Below are 21,286 nucleotides of genomic sequence, written 5' to 3'. Positions count from 1 at the left end.
CCTCCCTCTCTCTCTCTCCCCACCCCACCCCCCAACAAGAACCACTTTTTCCATCAGATCAAAGTAACTGGCACATATTGGCAAACAAATTAATTGGGGACGCTCATCCTCCGCCACCTCCTCTCCACCCTAAGCGGGCATCTCCAGCTCGCCACTGCCCCCTCCCATCTCTCTCCTCCGCACGCCCCTGCAAATCTACTTCAAACGCTGCTCCGATTTCATTAATCATGCTCCTTAACCTCCAGTTCACGCGTGGGGGAGCACGACCTAGTGAGGGAGTTTTTATGAGGATTCCTACGGGGGCTGGGAGAAAGCTCAGGGAACTGCCACCACCACCCCCTCCCCAGGCTCTTGTACACCTCGCTGCATTCTGGAAATATTTCGCACCCCTGTCCAGAGACAAGGCATAGGGTTCAGACAGCCACCGTCAAGGCTGCTTTCTCTGCTACGGCTCTTGGTCCGGGAGTCCCAAGGCCACCTGGGCAGCGCCACCTACCGGCCACCCGGCGCCCGGGAGGGGGGTACTACCCAACAAGGTCTTGCCGCTACTCCTGCACGATTTTCTTTTTAGCTTCCCTGACTTCTCCGCTCCAGTGCGGCAGGTAAGAAGATGGGGTGCTGGGGGAAGCATCTTAGGGTGGGAGCTATAGGAGAGGATGTGGGTCTGGAAGTTTGAGCCGGAACGGCGCAAGAGGCAGCACCCACGAAAATCGCGGCGATGCAAGGGTGTGGGTTTGGGTTTTGTTTTTTCCTTTCCAATCGTCCCAAAGTTGGACCAGAAGCTGCAAAGGAATCAACTTTGCGTCGGAAACCGAATAGGTCGTAGCGCGACGAGGGAGTTCATTTCTTTATCCCTCATAAAGCAGTGGGATGCTAAGGACTTGGAGATGTCCAGGCAGCGACCTGGGCTGTAGAGTCAGTCCCCCGCAGCGGCTGCCCGCCTTGCTCACGGGAAAGTGAAGCCTTTTGCGGCTGGGGAAGGCAGCCAGACTCGAGGCACTCATTTTCCCTGGAGCTGGAGGAGGAGGCGGTGGTGGAGCGGCATCTCTGCAGCGGCTGGAGAGTTGTACCGCGTGCTGCAGAGAGCGGGGTGCGGAGGGCGTGGTTCGAGGGCACTGCAGCCCCGCCGCACGTGTGTGCTTTGGGGGAAAGGGTTGAAAAGAAGGGGTCGGGGGGCGGCCGAGGTGCAGAGAAGGATGGAGCGCCGCTCTCGGGGGTCTGCATCTGAAGGGCTGGGTAAGAAGAGAAGAATGAGACACTTGAGCAAGTATGATCATCTGGGGAGGGGGCCATTTGCAGATTCTGGAGAAGGGGGAATGTGTGTGTGCGTGTGTGTGTGTGTGTGTGTGTGTGTGTGTGTGTGTGTGTGTGTGTGTGTATGCGTGCGCACGCGCGTCATAGTGGGTGTGTTTGGGTGTGTGTTGTGTGTACAGAGGATTAGGATTTGGGCGTGGGGGCTTGTCACCAAAGCTAAGGAGAAATGGAGTGCGGCTGAAGCCCTCCTTGGTCCTAGCAGCAATAGAAGTATTGCCCGTTTGCCCCAGGCGTGGGGGGAGGTTGGAGCATAATTGTTCACCTCCTAGCAGGCCCCCCACCGAGCTACCGTCTCTACTACCTGGGAGCGGGACAGTGGGGACATGAAAAATGCATATCGTGTATGTATCCCTCTTGCTAGGAAAGAGTCTCGTACGCAGGAGAGCCACTGTCTAGATGTCCCCAGCCTCTGGAGGGGGAGGAGGCGGAGGCGGTGAGGGAGGTGTTAGGGGCACTGCTACAGCTGCTGTAGGTGACGTGCAGGTGTGCGCACGGCCAGGGAAGGGCTTGTCCCCTAACACAGCTTCTGAGGGTAGCCCAATTCTGGGCGCTGGAAAGTGTGTTAGGACTGGGAGGGCGCAGGGGTTTCGGAGGCGGGAGGGCAGGTGCTGATATTAGATTGCCTTTTGGAGTAGGGGATAAGAAAAGAAAGAAAAACCCACTTTGTAATTTGAGGTACTTCGGAGGAGAAGGGAAAGTGGAGGAGATGGCGAAGAGGGACCGAACCTTTTTGGAATGCCCCAAAGTGAGGGCTGCGGGGGCGGTTGTGCAAGCTTTTCCTGCGGCTATTTCTGACTGGGGCGTGGGGGCGGGGGCGGGGGGAGGGCAGTAGGGAGGAGGGGGGAAACCCGCAGAGAATCGGTGCTGCAAAAAGTTTTAAGCTAGGAATCCAAGGTCGACCTCTCATCTTCATCTCTCATTGCGGCCAAAGACGAGGTACAGGTACTCTCTTGCTCCGCTTTTTTTTTTTAATCCCGGGATTCGGGGGCTATGGCTACTGCTGCTTAGGTCCAAGGGAGAGAGGAGGTTTGGTTTTTCCTCTTGGGAAGGGAGGTGGCCCGAAGAGCTGGAGGTGAGGCTGGATCATGGAGCTGGTGTAAGAAGCTTGCCTTGCCCAGTTCTCCTGCGACGGACGGAGCCTTTTTGGTCTCTCGGAGGTAACCCTCCAAGTTGGGTTACTTGTAATAGGGTGAGCTTGTAACACTATAATGGGACCTTATTTTGGTATGGCTGAAGGCAGCTTTCTGAGGTGCAATTTGTAGGCTACAAAGGAAGCAAGAAACATTTGGAATGGAAAGATTCTTTTTCCTCACCTAATTGGCACCTCCAGCTTCAGACACCTTCCTTTCCTAGGGTTCAAAAGACCCCAAGATTGAGGTTAGAGGCACTCATATAGTAATACAGCTTTATGTGGCCCAAATTTCTTCCTTCTTTTCAAATGTTTTCTTTGCTTTGCCCAGACCAAATCCTGTGAAAAAAACCGATAGAACTTGTACTGTAACCCAAAATTAAATAGGCTAAATTAGTTCTTTGCTAAAGGTGGATAAAAGTTGTTTGTCAACCCACAAAGATTCGTTTTGCATGTGTGTGTTTTCAGAGGATATTAAAACTGTGATTTTATCATTTCCTACTTCTGCACTTTACAAATCATAACCAGAACTGTGCTCAGATCCATACTACTTGGATAGGACTTGCTAGAATTTGTGCTTGGCAGACAGTCTTTGAGAATAACAATAATAATATAATAAAGCGCTTTAATTTATAACTTGGTCTGAATTTGCGATTTCATCAGTGTAGGAAGTTCTTAATGTGGAAACTACTTCCACTTATGGAGATCAGCAAGTGCTATCTTCACTCTGAGTAGCACACAGGATCCTTGAGAGCAATGCCTGTTTTTTGCATTTCTGCCATTCTTTTTATCTCAGGTCCTTGGCACAGTGCCTGACACATGATAAGCATTTAGTAAATGCTTGTTGATAGATTGAATTATTCTTTCTATTCCCAGAATCAAATCCCAGCTATGATGAGACCTCATATGACTGCAGTGAAGGGACATGTGTTTAGACATTTTTAAATAGTTCTTCATATGAGAGGAGGGGGAAGAAACAGAATTTAAAAAAGCAGTATTTGCTTCCATTTCTATTAATTGGACTAATTTATGAAAACTTAAGAGATGTCTGGTAACACTGAAAGTGTTATATTTAACATTGTAGCAACTATAATTGAAACCTCCAAACTTCAAGGTTTAATTTCCTTACTGAAAACTTGTTACTTCTCATCTGAGGAATTATTAATATTAATTCATATGTGTGTATTGCTTTAAGATACAAAGTGTTTTCTTTACAGCTAGCGAGGTAGGTTGTGCAAGTGGTATTATCCCCATTTTAAAGATTAAAAAAGAACTTAGACTAGGATTAAGTATCAGACCTGGAATAAAAATTAAGGTCTTTTAAATATAGGGCTTCCCCCACTAACAATGCTGCCTTAACCATGTGGCTCTTAGTTTGAATGGAAAAAAATGTTCTAAAGTCAATGCGGGGGAGAGGGAGGGGAAGCTAGAGTCAGGTCAAGAAACACAGTGTGCCTACGGGATATTTCTCCTTCCTTTCTCTGTGTAGGCAAATATGAGCTCCCCCACTACAAGGTTGGGAGAGGGCCTGGGGAGCTATTTAAAAAATAAAGATCAAAAGGACCCTTTATTACATTTTTGTTTACTGAATTTAATATAGTTCAGCACTGGATGTTTACTGAAGAGTTTTCCAGGCTGCTGGATTAACACAATTTGTCTCACACCTATCTCGTCTTTTCCCTTCCTGCCACTATCCCAGTGCGGTTAATCATTACCTTTCACCTAGAAGATTGCAATAGCATCTTCTATCCTGACCCCCACCCCCAATCTAATCTCATACTATTGTCAGATAAAAAGGAGATGGCCCAGGACAGAGACCTGGAATACATTCATACTATACGTCATCAGAGTGGGATTTAGGTTGAGGAGCATTTAATATAGCATTCTATAAATATTAGTTGGGGTTGGCCCCAAATCACTAAGCTCTCAGGAAAGTAGAGTTTTTCAGCTATGTAACTGGCTTTGAATGAATGAATTAAAAGACATTTATTAAGTATTAAGTGCTGGGGATACACATAGAAAAAGAAGCACATGGGAGATGTGATAACAGTACTTGTCCTCAAGGAGCTTTACTCTGGGAAGACGAGGGAGGGAGGGAAGGAAGGAAGCAAGGAAGGAAGGAAGGAAGGAAGGAAGGAAGGAAGGAAGGAAGGAAGGAAGGAAGGAAAGAAGGAAGGAAGGATGGAAGGATGGAAGGAAGGAAGGAACTGTTACAGGGTGAGTGAAAAAGCATATGGTCCTTTGGATGTCTCACAAGAGTGACCCACTCCCATTGGAAAGGGAGGGAGAGGTGATAAATTTAAGGGGTCAGAGTGGAGAGGGTATTCTGGGTTTCATTTGGCATGGGTGGAGATGTGTGAGATGGTTAGTCTGGCCAGAAGAGGAAAAGAAGAAGAGGCAACTGATAGGAAGAATGGTGAGTGGACTATGGGTGTGGAACAGGGAAGACATGCTGGCTTGGTGACAGCTCTATCTGGAGCCCTCTAGGCACCCTTGATGGGGTCTAGGGCCACTTGCCTCAGAGGAGGGAGAAGTTGACTTATAACACTTAAACAGGATTTTTATAGTATTCAGAAAATTACTTTCTAATCCTCACTATACCCTAAAGGTGGCCCATAAGACCAGGTTATTTAAAAATGCCCCAAATTGGCAAAGGATGAAAATCTCTACCTTTGCCCTTTTTTTAAAAAACCATATTGTTACCTGTTTGCCATTTCGTTTATATAATTTATTCAGAAATCCCAGGCAAAAAGGATTAATCGATCAACAAAAAGCATATATTTATTTAAGGCCTGCTATATGCAAGTCACTGTGCTAGGTGCTGGAATATAAGGACAATGAATGAAATAGTTCCTACCTTTAAAGAACCTATATTCTAACTGAGGAGACAATAAGAGCGTATATAAACACTGCATACACAGTAGAAATAGAAAGTGGTTAAATACAGGGAAGTTTGGGAAGGAGGTCACTAGCAATTAGGGTTGGGAGGAAACTGGGAAAGACTTCATGCAGAAAATGGTGCTCCCTTTATATATCCTAAAGGAAGTGAGGAAGTCTGTGGGATAGATTTAAGGAGCTAGTGCATTCCAAGTATGGGGGATGGCAAGTGCAAATGCAGAGAGATGGGAGATGGTTTGTGGTACTTAAAGAGCAGAGAGGAGATTAATTTGGCTGAATTGGAGAGTGCAGGAAGGTGGAGTGAGGGGAGGGAATGTCCAAAGAGATGAGAAAGGTAGGTTGGGGCTGGGTTGTGTATGACTTTAAAAGCTAAACAGAGGAGTTTATATTTTATCCTAGAGACTGCTGAGCAGGGGGTAACACATAGTCAGATCTACACATAAGAATTCTGCTCTGCTTTGGCAGTAGTGTGTAAGATGGATTGGAGTGGAATGTTGAAGTAATCTAAGTGAATGGTGATGAGGGCCTGAACTGATAGTTATTTCTTTCCCAAACTAATTTGTATTTAACCATTTTTCATGTACTTGTATTTATTAATTTATTTATTTTATATTTATACGCTCTCTCTCCCTCTGTCTCTCTCTCTTTCTCGCTCTCACTCTAGCTTTTGCTCTCTCTTGCTGTCTCATGCTCTCTCTCCCGTGTGTGTGTGTGTGTGTGTGTGTGTGTGTGTGTGTTGCGTATGTCTGTGTGTTATAGGTCTCCCCTATTTGAATGTAAACTTGAGAGTAGAGATTGCTTCATTCTTTGGATTTATATTCCTCAGTGCCTGTAACCTGGAAGGTGCTTAATAAATGACTGTTAAGAAAATGCAGTCACATTATCTGAGCCCTACAACAATCCTGGCAGGTTAGGTAGTTGAGGGTTCTGAGTAGTCTCACTTTACAGATGAGGCAAAAGGGTCAGAGAGGTTAAAAATGACTTCCTTGAGGTCACTTAACTAGCAAATAGAAGCCAAGATTTAAACTTAGGTCTTCCCATTGCTAGTCCAATCTGAACCTAATATCTTGGTTACATTTAACATGTTAAAATCAGCAGATATTCTAGTTACACTTTGACTTCCTGATTTTCTTTTTTAAAAGGTAATCCCTGAAGACTAGTTTCTATCCCTGTGGTTACCTCTGATTCTTTTAAAAGATTGTGGGTATGAGTTATGTTTCAGAACTTTTATTTTTATTCTCATGTTCAACTTGGTATCTTCTGTAAGTTTGGTGGTGGAAAAATTTCATTGAAATTTCTATGCTCTGCTCTTTCGCTTTTCTCCTCTGCCTTTTTAAAAAAAACTCTTTTGTGAGTTTATATATAGGCTCTGCATGTGGCCTGTCACTTTATTTTTAATGAATTCCTGTGGTGGGTCCTGAATAGCATGGTAAGTAGGAAATGAATTGATATATAACTGTTTTCATAGGAAATCATTTACTCAGCATGTAGTGCTCCCACTGCTTACTGTGGAAGAAAGAACGTTTCCCCTTTCCTTTTGTCTTAAAAATTTGTCTGCATTTTCCAGCAATCTTACCAATATGTTAGCATTTTGTGTTGTTGGCACAAGGTCTTTAAAGTAGTCTTTTCTTCTTTGACAGGCAGTGAATGAAAAATGACTGAAAGTCCTATGTGGGAGCAAGTTGGAGCAAGTTTTGTGCATCTCTATTACCGCCACTTTGATGCTGACAGGGTACAACTAAGTGCTCTATATGTAGGTACCAATTTGAATGTGATTAAACTATTTTTTTTCCTTCTTCATTGTTGATCTGCGTGAGTGACAAAGTTTATTTTGGGGACTAGTGGGCTTAGTGCACTTTATAAACTGACAGAAAATTCTTTATGAAAGTAACATTTTTAAAATAAATGTACACATGAACAGAGAACACTTCCTCTCAAACTATATGACTCTTAATTTTTTGGTCCATTGCTATGTTTGATATCCTACAGCAGAGCTATTTACATGTGTCTTACTTTTTCTGTTTTCCATTGGGATGGGGATGAGGGGGGTGGGAAGTTTATAAAAAGTGGGGAGAAAGGAATCAATTATTGTAGATGTTCTCAGTTAATAAATAACAAAGTCTCATACTATGCATTTGGTCTAGGGAACTGAAATGCAAAGAAATGATTAGTTGGTTGTGAGTGAAGTAGGAATTAACTTGATTTTTAATTTTTCAAGTTTTTAGTGTCTCATATAAGCTCACAGCTCTTGGAAGCTGCCTAGTTCTGGCAAATATCTGTACATAGGTACTGAGGACAATGTAAAAAGAAAATATATGGGGTTTACTTTCCTCTACCCCCAGCAATCATAGGGTTCTGATACTCTTGACTAGGGTTTTATATGATCAGCTGCCCTTTCCGTAAGGAAATATTTAGTAATGACCTGCCAGCCAACTGCCCTCCCCTCACTATATTCCTCCCAACCAAACACTGTTATTGAGAGAGTTATACTCTAGCTAAATAAAAAGCTAAGAAGGGAAATAAAGTTCTTAAAACTTAAAGTAACTAATGTCTTTTTAAATAATTAAGCTTCTTTCTTTTTTTCCATTTGGATTAAATTTTATTTTCAGATCCACATTTTTTCCTCTCTACCTCCCCTGTCCACCAGTGGAGAAAACAAAGAAAATAAAACCCTTGCTACAAATATATATGTATATATATATATATAGTCAGACAAAACAAATTCTCTCATTGACCATGCTCAAATAGATAAACAGATATTGATAGATAGGTGTGCCTATCAATCTATCCATATATATCACTAGGTATAGATATACCTATCCATCAATATTTATCTATATATTTGAACATGATAGATAGATGCAGATAAATAGATATATAGATATGTCTCAATCTCTGAATCCATCATTTCTGTCTATCAGGATAACATGTTTCTTTTGAGTGCTCTAGAATTATGGTTGATAATGTGTTGATCAGAGTTTCTCAGTCTTCCAAAATTGTTGTCTTTCCAATATTACTATTATATGTGTATTATATATGTATATATATACCATATGTTTATAGTATACATATACTACTATATTTGCAATATTACTATATTATTGTTCTGCCAACTTTGGTCACTTCATTCTGCATCAGTTCATACAAATTTTCCTTGATTTCATCTAATCCAAGTGGTTTTTCTGAAACTATCCCCTCCATTATTTCTTATAGCATAATAACATTCCATCGCATATATACATATTATAACTTGTTGAGTCATTTCCCAATTAATAAGAGATCCCTCAATATCCAGTTCTTTAACACCACAAAAAAAAGAGAGCTACTATAAGTATTTTTGTACATATGAGTCCTTTCCCTTTTTCCCTTTTTCTTTTATCTCTTTTGGGTATAGACATATGAGTGGTATTTTTGTGTCAACATGTATACGCAGTTTAGTATTTGGGGGCGTGGGGTGATCAGTACCAAATTATTTTCCAGAATGGCTAGATCGTTCATAGCTCAACCAGTAGTACTCTGATGTACCTATTTTCCTTCAGCCCCTCCAACATGTGTCAGTTTTCCTTTTTTTGGTCGTTTGCCAATATGAAGAGTGAACTCCTTTTGAATGTTTAGTTCTAGCCTACTGGTGAGAAACAGATTTGTTTTGCCCATTCCATTACCTTTATGATTAAACAAAACAAAACACTTGTTATAGTTTTGAAATCCAGTTTCTTCTTTTGGATTTTCATATTTTCTATTATTCCTATCACCTCTCTCCCTGTCATTTAATAAATAACTTAAGTTTACCATAAGCATTTTGAATAGACAGCTTCTATATATCTATGACTATCAACTTCTTTGCAATCTTTACCAGTTATGAAAACTTTCACATTATCTCAGTTGCCACAATAGCCAAGTGAAGTGAGCAAGTGTTATTAAAGTCTATGATAGGGAAACAAAGACTCAAAAAGTTGGAATGACATGTCCAATTTCATGTAGCTAGAGTGGAAGAGCTGGGATCAGAAACTAGCCATTTTGACTCAACCCAGGGTTCATTTCAATAATTCTATAGATCTTCTGAAATCACAATATTCATAATCATTTTACACCTTAGGGAGGAGTAAGTGTACATGATCATTAGCCTTACAAGAAGGGAGTTGCATCTTCTCTTGTCAACTAACATTTATTAAGTACTCTCTATGTGCTAAGTGCTGGGGATATAAAGAAAAGCAAAACCTGATCCTTTCTTGCAATGTGTAGGAACCAGGTTCTGAAGGGCTTTAAAAGCCAAACAGAAGATTTTATATTTGATCCTAGAGATAATAGCAATCTCACTGGAGTTTATTGAGAAGGAAGGTAATATGGATAGTCCTGAATTTTAGGACGATCACTTTAACAGCAATTGATTAGAGTGGGGAGATTCATGAAGCAGGAAGACCAACCAGCAAATTATTATAATAGACCAGGCATGAAGTGATGAGGACCTGGACCATGGAGGTTGCCTTGTAGAAACAACAGGACTTGGCAATTGATTGCATATGGGGGATGAGAGAGTGAGGAGTCAGTTATGATAGTTATGATACATAGCTAGCTTAGGACAGTGAGTGAAAAAAGTAAGAAGCCCGGGCCTAGGGGACTGGGAGGATAGTGGTACCCTCCATAGTAACAGGGAAGTCATAAAAAGGAAATAGGTACACTTTTGGACTCGTTGAAATTAAGATATTTGCATTATATCCAATAGGGAGTTGAAGAGTTAAGTCTAGAGGTCATCAGAGAGGATAGGGTTGAATAAATAGATCTGAAAGTCATTTGCATAGATATGACAATTGAAGCCATGGAATCAATTAAGATCACCAAGTGAAATAGTATAGAAGGAGAAGAAAAGAGGGCCCTGGATAGAGTCTTGGGAGATCTTGATGATCAGCAGGCAAGACCTGGATGAAAATACAACAAAAGAGATAGAAAAAGAGAAAATAAGGCATGTAGGAGAAGAAGCAGAAGAGAGTAATGTCACAAAAACCTAAAGAGAAGAGAATATCAAGGAGAAGAGAGTGAACAGCAGTGGCAGAGGCTACAAAGAGGTCAAGAAGAATGATGACTGAGAAAAGGCCATTGGATTTGTCAGTCAAGAGACCATTAGTAAACTTGGAGACAGAAATTTTGGTTGAATGATGAGGTCAGAAGCCAGACTGCAGAGTTAAGAAGATAATGAGAGGAAAAGAAGTGAAGGCACCTATTGTATGCAACCTTCCCAAGCAGTTTAGCCAGGAAGAGAGGAGAGATACAGGACAATAGCGAGTGGGAATGGAAAGATCAAGTAAGGATTTTTTGAGGATAGAGGCAACATGTACTTATTTGTAGGTAGTAGGGAAGCAGCTAGTAAGTGGACAGGGAATGACTGAAAATTTATGAGTAGGGATGCTAGAGCAGGCAATTTGCTAGAGATCAGGTGGAATGGAATCACTTGTACAAATAGAGGGGTTTGCCTTGATGAGAACATCCACCTCTTCATGTGAAATGAAGGAAGTTGGAGATAATGGCAGAAGGCATCTCAATAATGTGAGATGAGCAACAGGGAAGAATAAGGAGTGGTTGTTGGAGAGCAAGGAGGACAGGGTTTGAACAATGGCAATCAGGGTTCATAATTACTAGTATGGGACTAAGAGCAAAGTGGAATTATATTAATTATTGAGGAACAAGTTCAGGTAGGTTATCATTGTCAACTGAGGTTCATTCTCAAGGAATTGGCAGGGCTGCAAAGAAAGGAGAAATGGAAAGTGCCCAGGCAAAGCAAGCCCTTTGGAGCTGCAGGTGGCTAACGAGGGTGTTAGCCTGAAGGTCATCTTGTCACCTGTCTTGTGTGGATATAAGCTGAAATGGTGCTGGCAGGAAGAGCCAAGTGGTAAAGTATCTGTAAAGTTTCATAATTAAGAACCTATGACATCAGAAGATTGCTCGCCTATGGGAATGGAGTTATCTCCTCTATCTTGTAAATCAGAGGTTTCCATCCTTATTTGGCCTGCCACCACCTTTTCAAAAAAAAAAAATTTACTCACCAGCCCACTGGAAATCTACTTTCTTTAATCTTTAATGTTATTTTATTTGTGTTTCAAAAAATATGATTTTTTTAAAATGACACATCTTAAACTTAATAATTTATTGTAAATTTGTTCAGTTTTTCTTCCATTGAAATTTTGATGATGCAATATTATGTCACGTAATCATATAGTAACTATTCTAAACAAGTCATTACAAGCACATATTCCTGCTCCTGCATGCTGGACTTGTCAGCATTCTTGCCTATCAACACTTTCTCATTAAGACCTGTGGGGGAACTTGAACACTGATCAGTTATAACTTGCATTTTGTGTGTTTATTTGGAAAATAACGTAGTCACTGCTACTTTAACTCTGTTACACAACAGATGAAACATGGAGGAATAGTTTTTCAAATTTTTTTTTATCTTCTTTTCTTTCCTTATGCTTCTACTGTCCCTTTATTTTTATTCAGCTACACCTAAGGGTACTGCTTCCCCTCATCATCATTCCAGCACCCCAAGAAAGTGGTATTGCCCACTTTGGGAACCTCTTAATCTAAATTGAGTGAAAGAAACTGTTCTTTTCCATAAGAAAGAAGCCAAATCTTGTGCAACTATTTGACATTCTGTGGCAAAGGGAGGTATCAAAGGTAACGCAGAATGTAATTGGTACAGAATGTGCCAGCTCACCTGCTGATTAGAGTATACAATGGTGATTATATTGATCTGATCATCTGTTCCCAATATGCCCTTGGAGTATGTGTTCTCATTCATTTTAATGCTGTAGTTTGCTTTTTAAAGGATCTATGAGGAATAGATTGGGGCTGTACCTTAAAATACATCTGGGATGATGGGGAAATTGGCATACAGGTATGTTAATAAACCTCCTACAGATGAAGTCATTAAGCAAATGAGCATTTGAATTCTGTACCATCTGTGTTTTCCAAATGTTTCCCTTCTTCCAACCCTGCCCCTCTCCCCCAACCTCCCCTACATCTAAATAGGCTGTAATATAACAATCCAGGATAAGAATCATAGTATATATACTGGTTTGAGATAAGAAAGGACCTACTGCTGCCACTTTAGGTTCAGAAATATTGACAAGTTGCACAAATCTTCACAGTTAAAAAATAAAGTTAACCCCACAAGCCCAATATACACTGCCATGTAATATATAATATAGATGTAGTTGTATTTTAAACATTCTGTCACTGCAAATTCCCCCAGCCCTTGTTTCTTCTCCTTTGAATATGCTGTACTTTTATTTAGAGGAGTAAAAGTCTTTTCTCCAGCAATTAGTCCTGTTAGGATAGGTTAGGTTAGCATACACTAAAAATCCGACTGATTGATGATCTTGGATTGAGGTTATTATAGTTATTTCTTTGTTGGTCCTTGTACAGAGCATATAAATAAAGTTTAGCCCTGGTTTCTTTTCTATATTGAATGTAATCATTTATAAACTTTCAAGAAATGTTAATTGAAAGAGAAACTAGAAATTCAGAATGTTGATTGTATTTCCAGTTCATTTCATTTAAATGTGGGTCTGGTAAGTTACTAAAGACAAATAACCCCCTCCTACTCACCCCAATCCAAAACAAAACCTTTCTGGCATTTTTTAAATGATAGTTAATTGTTACAAGAAATAAAAACAGTAAAATTCCCTTAGCAGCAATATTTTGTGTGTATGTATATTAATTGCTTCTTAGAATTATAGTTAGCCTCCATTTATCCTTATAAGTAGATAGTCTCAAGATAATCTTATTTTACAATTGAAAAACTTAAAGGGTTTTGAGTTTTTTGTGGTGTTTTTTTTTTTTTAAGAAGGAGGATTTGAGGTAGGTAGAAGAATGACTTTTACAAAGACCTAATCATAGAGATAGATTTAGGTCCTCCATTTCTTAGCCCTGCAAAAGCATTCTCAGAAAATTTACACTGAGATTACTGTGGTTAACAAGGCTCAATTTGTTGTTGCACTCCTATGGAGATGTCCACATGACAGGGACTGTCAGACAGTTATCCAGGGCCTTTCTGATTTGTTTCTTCTGTGTTCCAGGATACTGTTCTCAGCCTGACAGGTCCAGAAATTTGACATGATCAGTTTCCCCAGGGAGTGATCAGGCACTAAAGAATTGATTCATAATGATCAAATTCATAAGAGACTTATAGCCAATTTACTCATTTGCATGAAGAACTAAAACATCCCCATGTCAGCACAAAATGTACTTGGGAAAGAGAATTAGGACCAGAAAGTTGCTTGGTGAATATGAAATCAGAACAAAGAGAGTGGGGTGCTTTTAAAAGATATGTTCATCAAGCTATTGACTGCCAGTCCTTCACATTTGAATGCTTGTTACTAGGCTGCATTTCCTGGGAATAGTAATGGATATATATACTAACTTGATCTCCTGGCTGGTCTGTGGGATTTCATTGATTTCCCTGAAAGAGCCAGTCTCTCCTCTTGGCCTTTGCCCATTTCATCTTAAAAAACAAAACAGCAATAAAGACAAAAACAAAAACCTTTGTTGTTGTTGTTGTTTTTAAGGTCTATTCTGTTGAATGCCAAATCATGGATTTCTCAACTCTGGCTAATATAAGAATCCACATACTTCCTCCTCTTCTTTGATGCCTGTACATTTGTTCCCTTCTGTCCTTTAATTTTTACTGTGGTAATGGGAGCATGTTAGAAACTAAGATTTTTTTTCTTTCTTCCTTATTACATCCACTGCACATGCAGACAGAAGCTTCTTGTTTGTCATGGGAAGGAGAACAATTCCAAGGAAAATCAGCAATCATGGAGAAGATGCTGGTATGTGCTTTTTTACAGAATGTAAGGGGAGTTGGGGAGGCAATTTTAACATACAGAACATTGAACTTTAAGTCAGGAGACGTGTTTGAATCATGGCTCTATAAACACAATATCCATGTGACTGCACAAATATTAAATGTTAGTTTAATATGAGCTTTTGGAAAGGGAAGTTATGATCACTAAAATCCATTTTAGATTCCCGAGAACAGATGGCCAATGTAATCAATTTTTGATAGTGTTATTAGAATGGTAGATCAATTAAATGCCCTAGCAATAGTATACCTAGATTTTAATAAAGCATTATGAGAGAGTCTACATATGAGTTTAGTTGATGCAGCAATATGGATTCAAAACTGATTAAATGAATGAGTGGAGTAGCTATTAATGGGTTAATTGATATCTACTTGAAAGAAGATACCATAGAAATTTGCCCTTGGCCCTATCAACATTTTTATTGATGATATGAAAAAAGACCTGGGTGTGATAGTTGTCAAATTTGTATATGACATCAACCCAGAAGAGTAGTATGACATTTAAAAAGTTCAAGAGACATAGTATTTGAATAATTTAATCACTTTATTAATAAGGTTAGCATGTTTATTAATAAAAAGGTCAGTGACACTCTTAAATGCCAAAGACCCTCATAGTGGTGGCCTCACAGTTTACATACCCTTGGAAGAATAGGTGTTTCTGAGGGTGGCAATAAACTCTGAATGGTTAGCAATTAATGAGGAAATGAATATTATAATGGAAGGTGGGCTACATTATAATTAGGGTGGTGAGGGTATGTGATTTGGATCACCCAAGTCTTGGTCAAAGGGACATATCAATTTCCATATTACCTGTGAGACAAAAGGGAAAATCCTTATTTTCCCAGACCTGTCTGAGTAAACACAATGAGCAGGAATCTTCTCACTAGCTCAAACTTAGAGTTTCTTTTACTATCTGATTAGATCTTGGCCTGGGTAGGCCTTTGCCTAAGATTTCTTACACTGGTTAATTTCTGGATGAGAAAATAAAAAAGAGGAAGGCTTTTGTTTCAATACAGTAATCAGTTATTAATATAAGAGAGAAATAATCATTTCTTTCAATAGCACATTAGATGATAGAATCAAGGTTTTCAAAATCTGAACAAACTAAAATGATATTCTGCTTATAAGATGAAATTTGTGTATGGATAGATGCACTTGTAAGTCTCCTACATGAATTTTTTAAAAATCACCTTCACACATATAGCATCATAGATAAACAGTAGTGTCAGGAAAAGGTTTGTGACTTTTAAATGGAATTACAGATTCATTATGATTGAACAGGGTGATATAGTCCCCCCAAAAGTTATTGTGATCTTACTCTGTACTGAGAGACATAGTGTCCAAGACTTTGGAGGTGACCAGATTTGGAGGATTTTGTTCAGTTGTGTGTTCCATGTACTTGGAAAAACATTGGTCAGCTGGAATATATACAGAAATATGAAGCCAGAGACCATGTCATATAAGAATTGACTGGAAGAGTTGGGAATGTTTAGCTTGGAGAAGAGAAGATGGTGAAGTTGGGGAAATCAATAACTCTTCAAATACTTAAAGATTTATTGTTGTTCTGTAGTTTCGGTCGTGTCCAACTCTTGGTGATCCCATTTGGGTTTTTCTCAGCAAAGATATTGGAGTGGTTTGCCATTTCTTTCTCCATACTTAAAAATAGTTATCATAGAAAAAGAATTAAGCTTGATAAGTTTAACCCTGAAAGAGCTAGGAATAATGAGTGAAAGTTATAGAGATGCAGACTTGGTCTTGATGTTTGGAAAACCTTTCCTAACCGTTAGAGACATCCAAAAACAAAGCAGTCTTGTCTCTACAAAGTTCTCCCTCTGTAGAGTACTTCAAACTTTGTGATGTTATTGTGTCCCTATTCAGGTATGGGCTAAATGACTTCTGAGTTCCTGCCTACTCTGCTTCCATCATGTTACTTGTACTGACTGGATTCTAGTGTTCTTATCTGTAAAATTAAGGTTTTAGATTAGATAATCTGACTTCCAACTCTGAATCCTATGACTGTGTAAGTAGAACAGTATAAATTAAATCCTTTTCCCCCAAATGCTAAACTCTAACATTAGTTAAAGACAGCAAAAGCAATTTTCATGTAACCAGAAAATAACCAATATACTTTAAAGCATTCCAACATGTATTTTGTTCATAGCCAACGTAGATTTATCTAATAAGTGATGCCTTTAAAAATTATCAAAAAAGTCTCAATGAAATGTTTTAAATTAGTGCTTTATTTGTAGAGAAGATGACTGGAAGAGGACTCCAATTAGATGAAACAAAAAACGTTCTTCATAAACAGATGCATCATTTTATCAACACCTTCTTGACCAGACAGAAAGAATTTTGACACTGAGTGCCCATACCTAGTTCAGTCCGAATACTCCCCCTACCTGGCACATATATACTATATTTAGGTAGTCTTAATTCTTATATATTTATATTATCAAAATATTTAGTTGAGATGAGAATATAATTTTCTGGAGGAGAGGAATTGTTCATATCTATGGTATATATTAGTCATTACAGGGTAGGGGTCCGTATGTACTGTGGGTAATAGATAATTGTTGTCCAGTTTCTCCATCATGTCTGGCTCTTATGACCCCATTCTGGGTTTTCTTGGCAAAGATACTGGGAGTGGTTTGCTATTTCCTTCTCCAACTCATTTTACAGATGAAGAAATTGAGGAAAACAGGGTTAGGTGACTTGTCCAGGGTCACCAATTAGTAAGTATCTGAGACCAGATTTAAACTTAGGAAGAGGAGTCTTTCTGACTTCAGGCCTGGCACTGTATCCACTGTGCCACCTACCTGCCATGGGGTAATGGGTAAACTAGGATTTGTTTATTCTGGGAATACAGAAAATATCTCACCTGCGCAGTGATTACAGTTTTGTCTCCCATTATTTCTTTCTCAGTTAAGAGTGGAGTATGATCATTGCTTTCTTAAGGGAGTTCACCAATATTCAGAGTAACATAGTAGGAGTCACTATCTACAAAAGCTTGCTGGTCATTTCCAGCCCACATTCCCTTCTCCAAACTCCTAGACCACTTGTTAGTAATACTCATTTGTTTAATTCCCACACTGCTGTTTTACCTTTTATACCATTGTTATCCTTCACAAAGTCTTACTTGGATGCTTGGTCAAGGAGTAAACGTGACCCTGGGTCTTTGAAGGCTATGCAATGGAGCACAAGCTATAATCATTTCTACCATGCTGGAAAGGTTTTAAGTAAGGACCCAGGAAGACTATAACTGTGTCAGATGAAAAGCCTAGCTAAGTGCATAGAGGCACATCACGATGAGGCTGGCTTCATGGTGCTAAATTTTTTTTAGCTACAGTAATCCATGAAGCAAAGAAAAATACAAAATGGCCCCAAGGCCAGTGCAGCACTCTTTCACTTCTGCAGTGATGAGACCAAATGATGCTAAGAATCATATTTTTTAATAAACTGTAAGCAGAAACTTAGCTATTGATACTCTAAAAGTGAGATCTTTGTCTGATGACTAAGTGGAGTCTACAATGAGAGTAACTTTATCATACCAATCTTGACATACTTACTCTAGCTAAACAAATCCAGAAGCTAAACATATCCAGAACACAGAAGGAAATAACATCTGAATTTAAGGATGGACCACAAATTCTCCATGGAAAGACAAAAGTAGGAGCTGATGTGATCATCCAAAGGCAATAAGAAACAATGTTTCTTTGCCACTATGCTGGTCACCCTTAATTTCAGTGCTTATAGATCATTATTTACAAACTTTATTTACAAAGTTATTTACAAACATGAAAATAATCACATCTTATATGCCTACATTTATTGTACAGGATGAAGAGTTGGAAAAATACTACCAAAAATGTATTGACTCCAAATTAAGCCAACATTTACTATATTGTGACTGTAGTATAAAGGTGGGAATGTGAGAATTTATGATAGGACAGTATGATTTAGGAGTAAGGACCGAGAAAAGACAAAGACTTATAGACCATTCAGAAGCTTCACACCTATATATCATGAATATTTTTTTCAAGGCAAGACTTAGGGGACTTATGAGTCATGTGACTAACAAGATGGAGCACTAAAAAGAAATTGTGTGCCAAAATTAAAGCAATTTCAGCTGTCTCCATGGTCTAGGAAACCAAGAACCCAAAAGAACGTTAAAAATTCCATGAACTAATGCTTTATTTGACCTCACTTAGAACCCTCTCCCTTACTGCTATCAATACCATGACCACGCTAGCCACTCTTGGAACCCACAAATTTGCAACAAAATGTAACTCCATACTCTGGGCCTCTCTCTATCCAGTGCTCTGGAGGTCCATGCTCCAAATTGTAGAAATTTGCTGAGACTTCAATAGCCAGCATCATGACAGCATTCTCTCTCATAAAAGATCTTTGTAAGGGAGTAGGGGGACAAAGGGAAGGGGGCAAAACACATCTAGGCTTGAAATAGAGCTCAACCTCCTACCCTGACACCACTGTCCTAGTAGTACAGGCTGCAGCAGTACCAGGATGACAATGCTCTATATTGCTGGGCCCAAGAACTGCAGAACAGAGTACATAGGATACCATGCTGTAGAGAAGGGAGGGAAGGGAGAAGTAATGGATGGGGCTAAGTATCTCTTTACCAAGCCTGATGGAAAGAGCCCAGCATCCATCAGAGGCCAGTTCAGTCTCCCTCAGAAGTCACTTGGGATAAAAGACTTGTGATGTGTGAACCTGGTGATGTGTGAATTGTTTAGTGTAAGAGGAGGTTGAGAAGCTTTGAGATCTAACCCTCATCCCTGGCCTATATTGTTAATGAATATTTAATTTTTTTTTAAATTAAACAAAATCCTATAAAACTGACCAGAGCAATTTATCCAAGAAATCATTCATTATCAACAAGATGGATTTATACCAGAATTCAAGGACAGTTCAACATTAGCAAAAAAGTCAACAGAATTAATCATGTTAAAAAACCAAAACATTCCAAACCAAATGATTACCTTAGGAGATACAGAAAAAGCCTTTGAAAACACACAGAATTCATTTATGCTTTAAAATAAAAACTCTACAAAATACAGGCATGGAGAGACCTTTCTTAATATCATAAAAAAGCATCTCTCGCAGACAAAAACATACATTAAATGTAGTGAGGATACACTAGAACTTTTTCCAGTAAATATCGGAAGCAAAATAAGAATGCTTAAACTTCCCACTATTATTTGATATAGTGCTGGAAATGCTAATAATAATAATGAGACAAGAGAAAGGAATTAAAGGTAGGTGAGAAGGAAATAAAACTGCTGATTTGATGATGAAATGCTTGGAAAATCCTGAAGAATGAGAAAATCTACTAATAGAGACAGCTTCAACAAAGTTGCAGATTACAAAATAAACCTTCAAAAATCAACTATATTGTACTCATATTGACAGGACATATACTAAAATTGGAACAAGAGAAGATTAGCACCACCCCTATCCAAGGATGACAGGTAAATTCATGAAGCCTTCCATATTTTTTGTTGTTTACAAGAAGCACACTTGAAAGGGAAAGATTTATAGAATTAAAATAAAGGGATGGTGCAGAAGATACTGTGCTTCAGCTAAAGTAGAAAGGGGTAAGAGTGGCAATCATGCTGTCGTACAAAACAAAGGGTTCCTTAAATAGAGGAAGAGAAGCTTAAATAGCTGGAAGAATATTCAATGCTTATAACCATGCCAAAATAATAAAAATGACAGTACTACCACTGTTAATTTACATGTTTAATGTTATACTGATCAAATGACTACAAGGGTATTTTGTACAACTTGAAAAAATAGTAACAAAATTCATTGGGAAAAGCAAAAGATATAGAACACCAAGAGAAGTGGTGAAAAGAAATAGGAATAAATGGAGAATGACACTTCAAGACTTCAAACTATATTATAAAGCAATGGTCCTCAAAACCATCTTGTATCAGTTTAAAAATAGACCAATGGAACAGACTAGACAAGGGAGAATCAGAAACAATGGAACATGATAACACCATTGTTTGATAAAATAAAAAGCATAAATTGCCTGGAAAAAAAATCTCCCTTTTTTAATTTAAAGAAAAACTGTTGGGAAAACTGGAAAGCAATCTGGTAGAAAAGTAGGCTTAGACTAATATTTTACACAATTGTCTAAATGGATATGTGACTTTAATATTAGAGACAAATGATTTTTAAAAATTAGAGGAGAAGCAGATGATATACTTTTCACATCTCTGGTAGACAATATATTCATAACCAAACAACGGATATAATTACAAAATATGAAATAGATAACTTTTATTATGTGAAACTGAAAAACTTATGTAGAGACAAAATTTATGTCCTAGGATAAGAAGGGAAGTAGTTGAAAGGGAAAAAAATACTTGTATCAAATTTCTCTGATAATGGTTTTGTGTGCAAGATATACAAATAATTTATATCCATCTATCTGTCTAATTGGCATTCAACAATAGATTAGTGTCCAAATGATATGAACAGTTCTTGAAAGAATTACAAAGTATTCCCAGCCACATCAAAGAATGTTCCAAATGTTCCTAATCATAGGGGCAACTAAGTGATACAGTGACTAGAGCACCGGGAGGACCTGAATTCAAATTTGGCCTCAGACACTAGCTATGTGACACTGGGCAAGTCACTTAATTCCACTTATCTCCAAAAAACAAACAAAACAAATCACTAATAATAAAAGAAATGCAAAACAAAAACAACCCTAAGGTTTTGCTTCATACATTGCAACTTGGCAAAGTTAACTAAAAATGAGAATAGGCTGTGTTGGAGGAGTTGTGGGATAAGCACACTGATAAAATGTTGTTGGAGCTGTGAAATGGTGTGACCATTTTGGAAAGCAATTTGGAATTATGCAAATAAAGTGACAAAAATGTCCGTACCCTTTGAGCCAGAGATGCCATTACTTGATTTATACTCCTAAGGAAGTCATTGATAAGAAGTTCCCATATGCACCAAAATATTTGTAGCATCGCTTTTGGGGATGGCAATGAATTGGAAACAAACTAGATGTCCATTGATTGGGGAATGGATAAATAAATTGTGAGTGCAGTGGA

At 38.9% G+C, this 21,286-nt stretch overlaps 1 protein-coding gene and 1 non-coding gene across 6 annotated transcripts in view; both read left to right on the top strand.

Moving 5' to 3' along the window:
- Nucleotides 1–498: 498 nt before the first annotated feature.
- Nucleotides 499–21,286, top strand: part of LOC140500928 (nuclear transport factor 2-like) — a 28,426-nt gene continuing 7,638 nt past the window's right edge. The window contains exons 1-3 of one of the 5 annotated variants that reach the window (XM_072604010.1): nt 499–602; nt 6,982–7,094; nt 14,095–14,166. In XM_072604010.1, coding sequence (XP_072460111.1) covers nt 6,996–7,094; nt 14,095–14,166 — 171 coding nt within the window. In that variant the 5' untranslated portion in view covers nt 499–602; nt 6,982–6,995. Of the gene's footprint in view, nt 603–1,165; nt 1,268–1,570; nt 1,656–2,126; nt 2,257–6,981; nt 7,095–14,094; nt 14,167–21,286 lie in introns of those variants that run through there. The other 4 variants (XM_072604014.1, XM_072604012.1, XM_072604011.1 and 1 more) reach the window with 4 other exon arrangements.
- LOC140502870 (U6 spliceosomal RNA) lies at nt 19,610–19,712 on the top strand. Its single transcript, XR_011966605.1, has one exon. It is a non-coding gene; the product is annotated as a U6 spliceosomal RNA (small nuclear RNA).

The sequence above is a fragment of the Notamacropus eugenii genome, chromosome 4, assembly GCF_028372415.1.
Source record: "Notamacropus eugenii isolate mMacEug1 chromosome 4, mMacEug1.pri_v2, whole genome shotgun sequence".
Classification (NCBI taxonomy): Eukaryota; Metazoa; Chordata; class Mammalia; order Diprotodontia; family Macropodidae; genus Notamacropus; species Notamacropus eugenii.
This window is presented reverse-complemented; position numbering and strand designations above follow the sequence as displayed.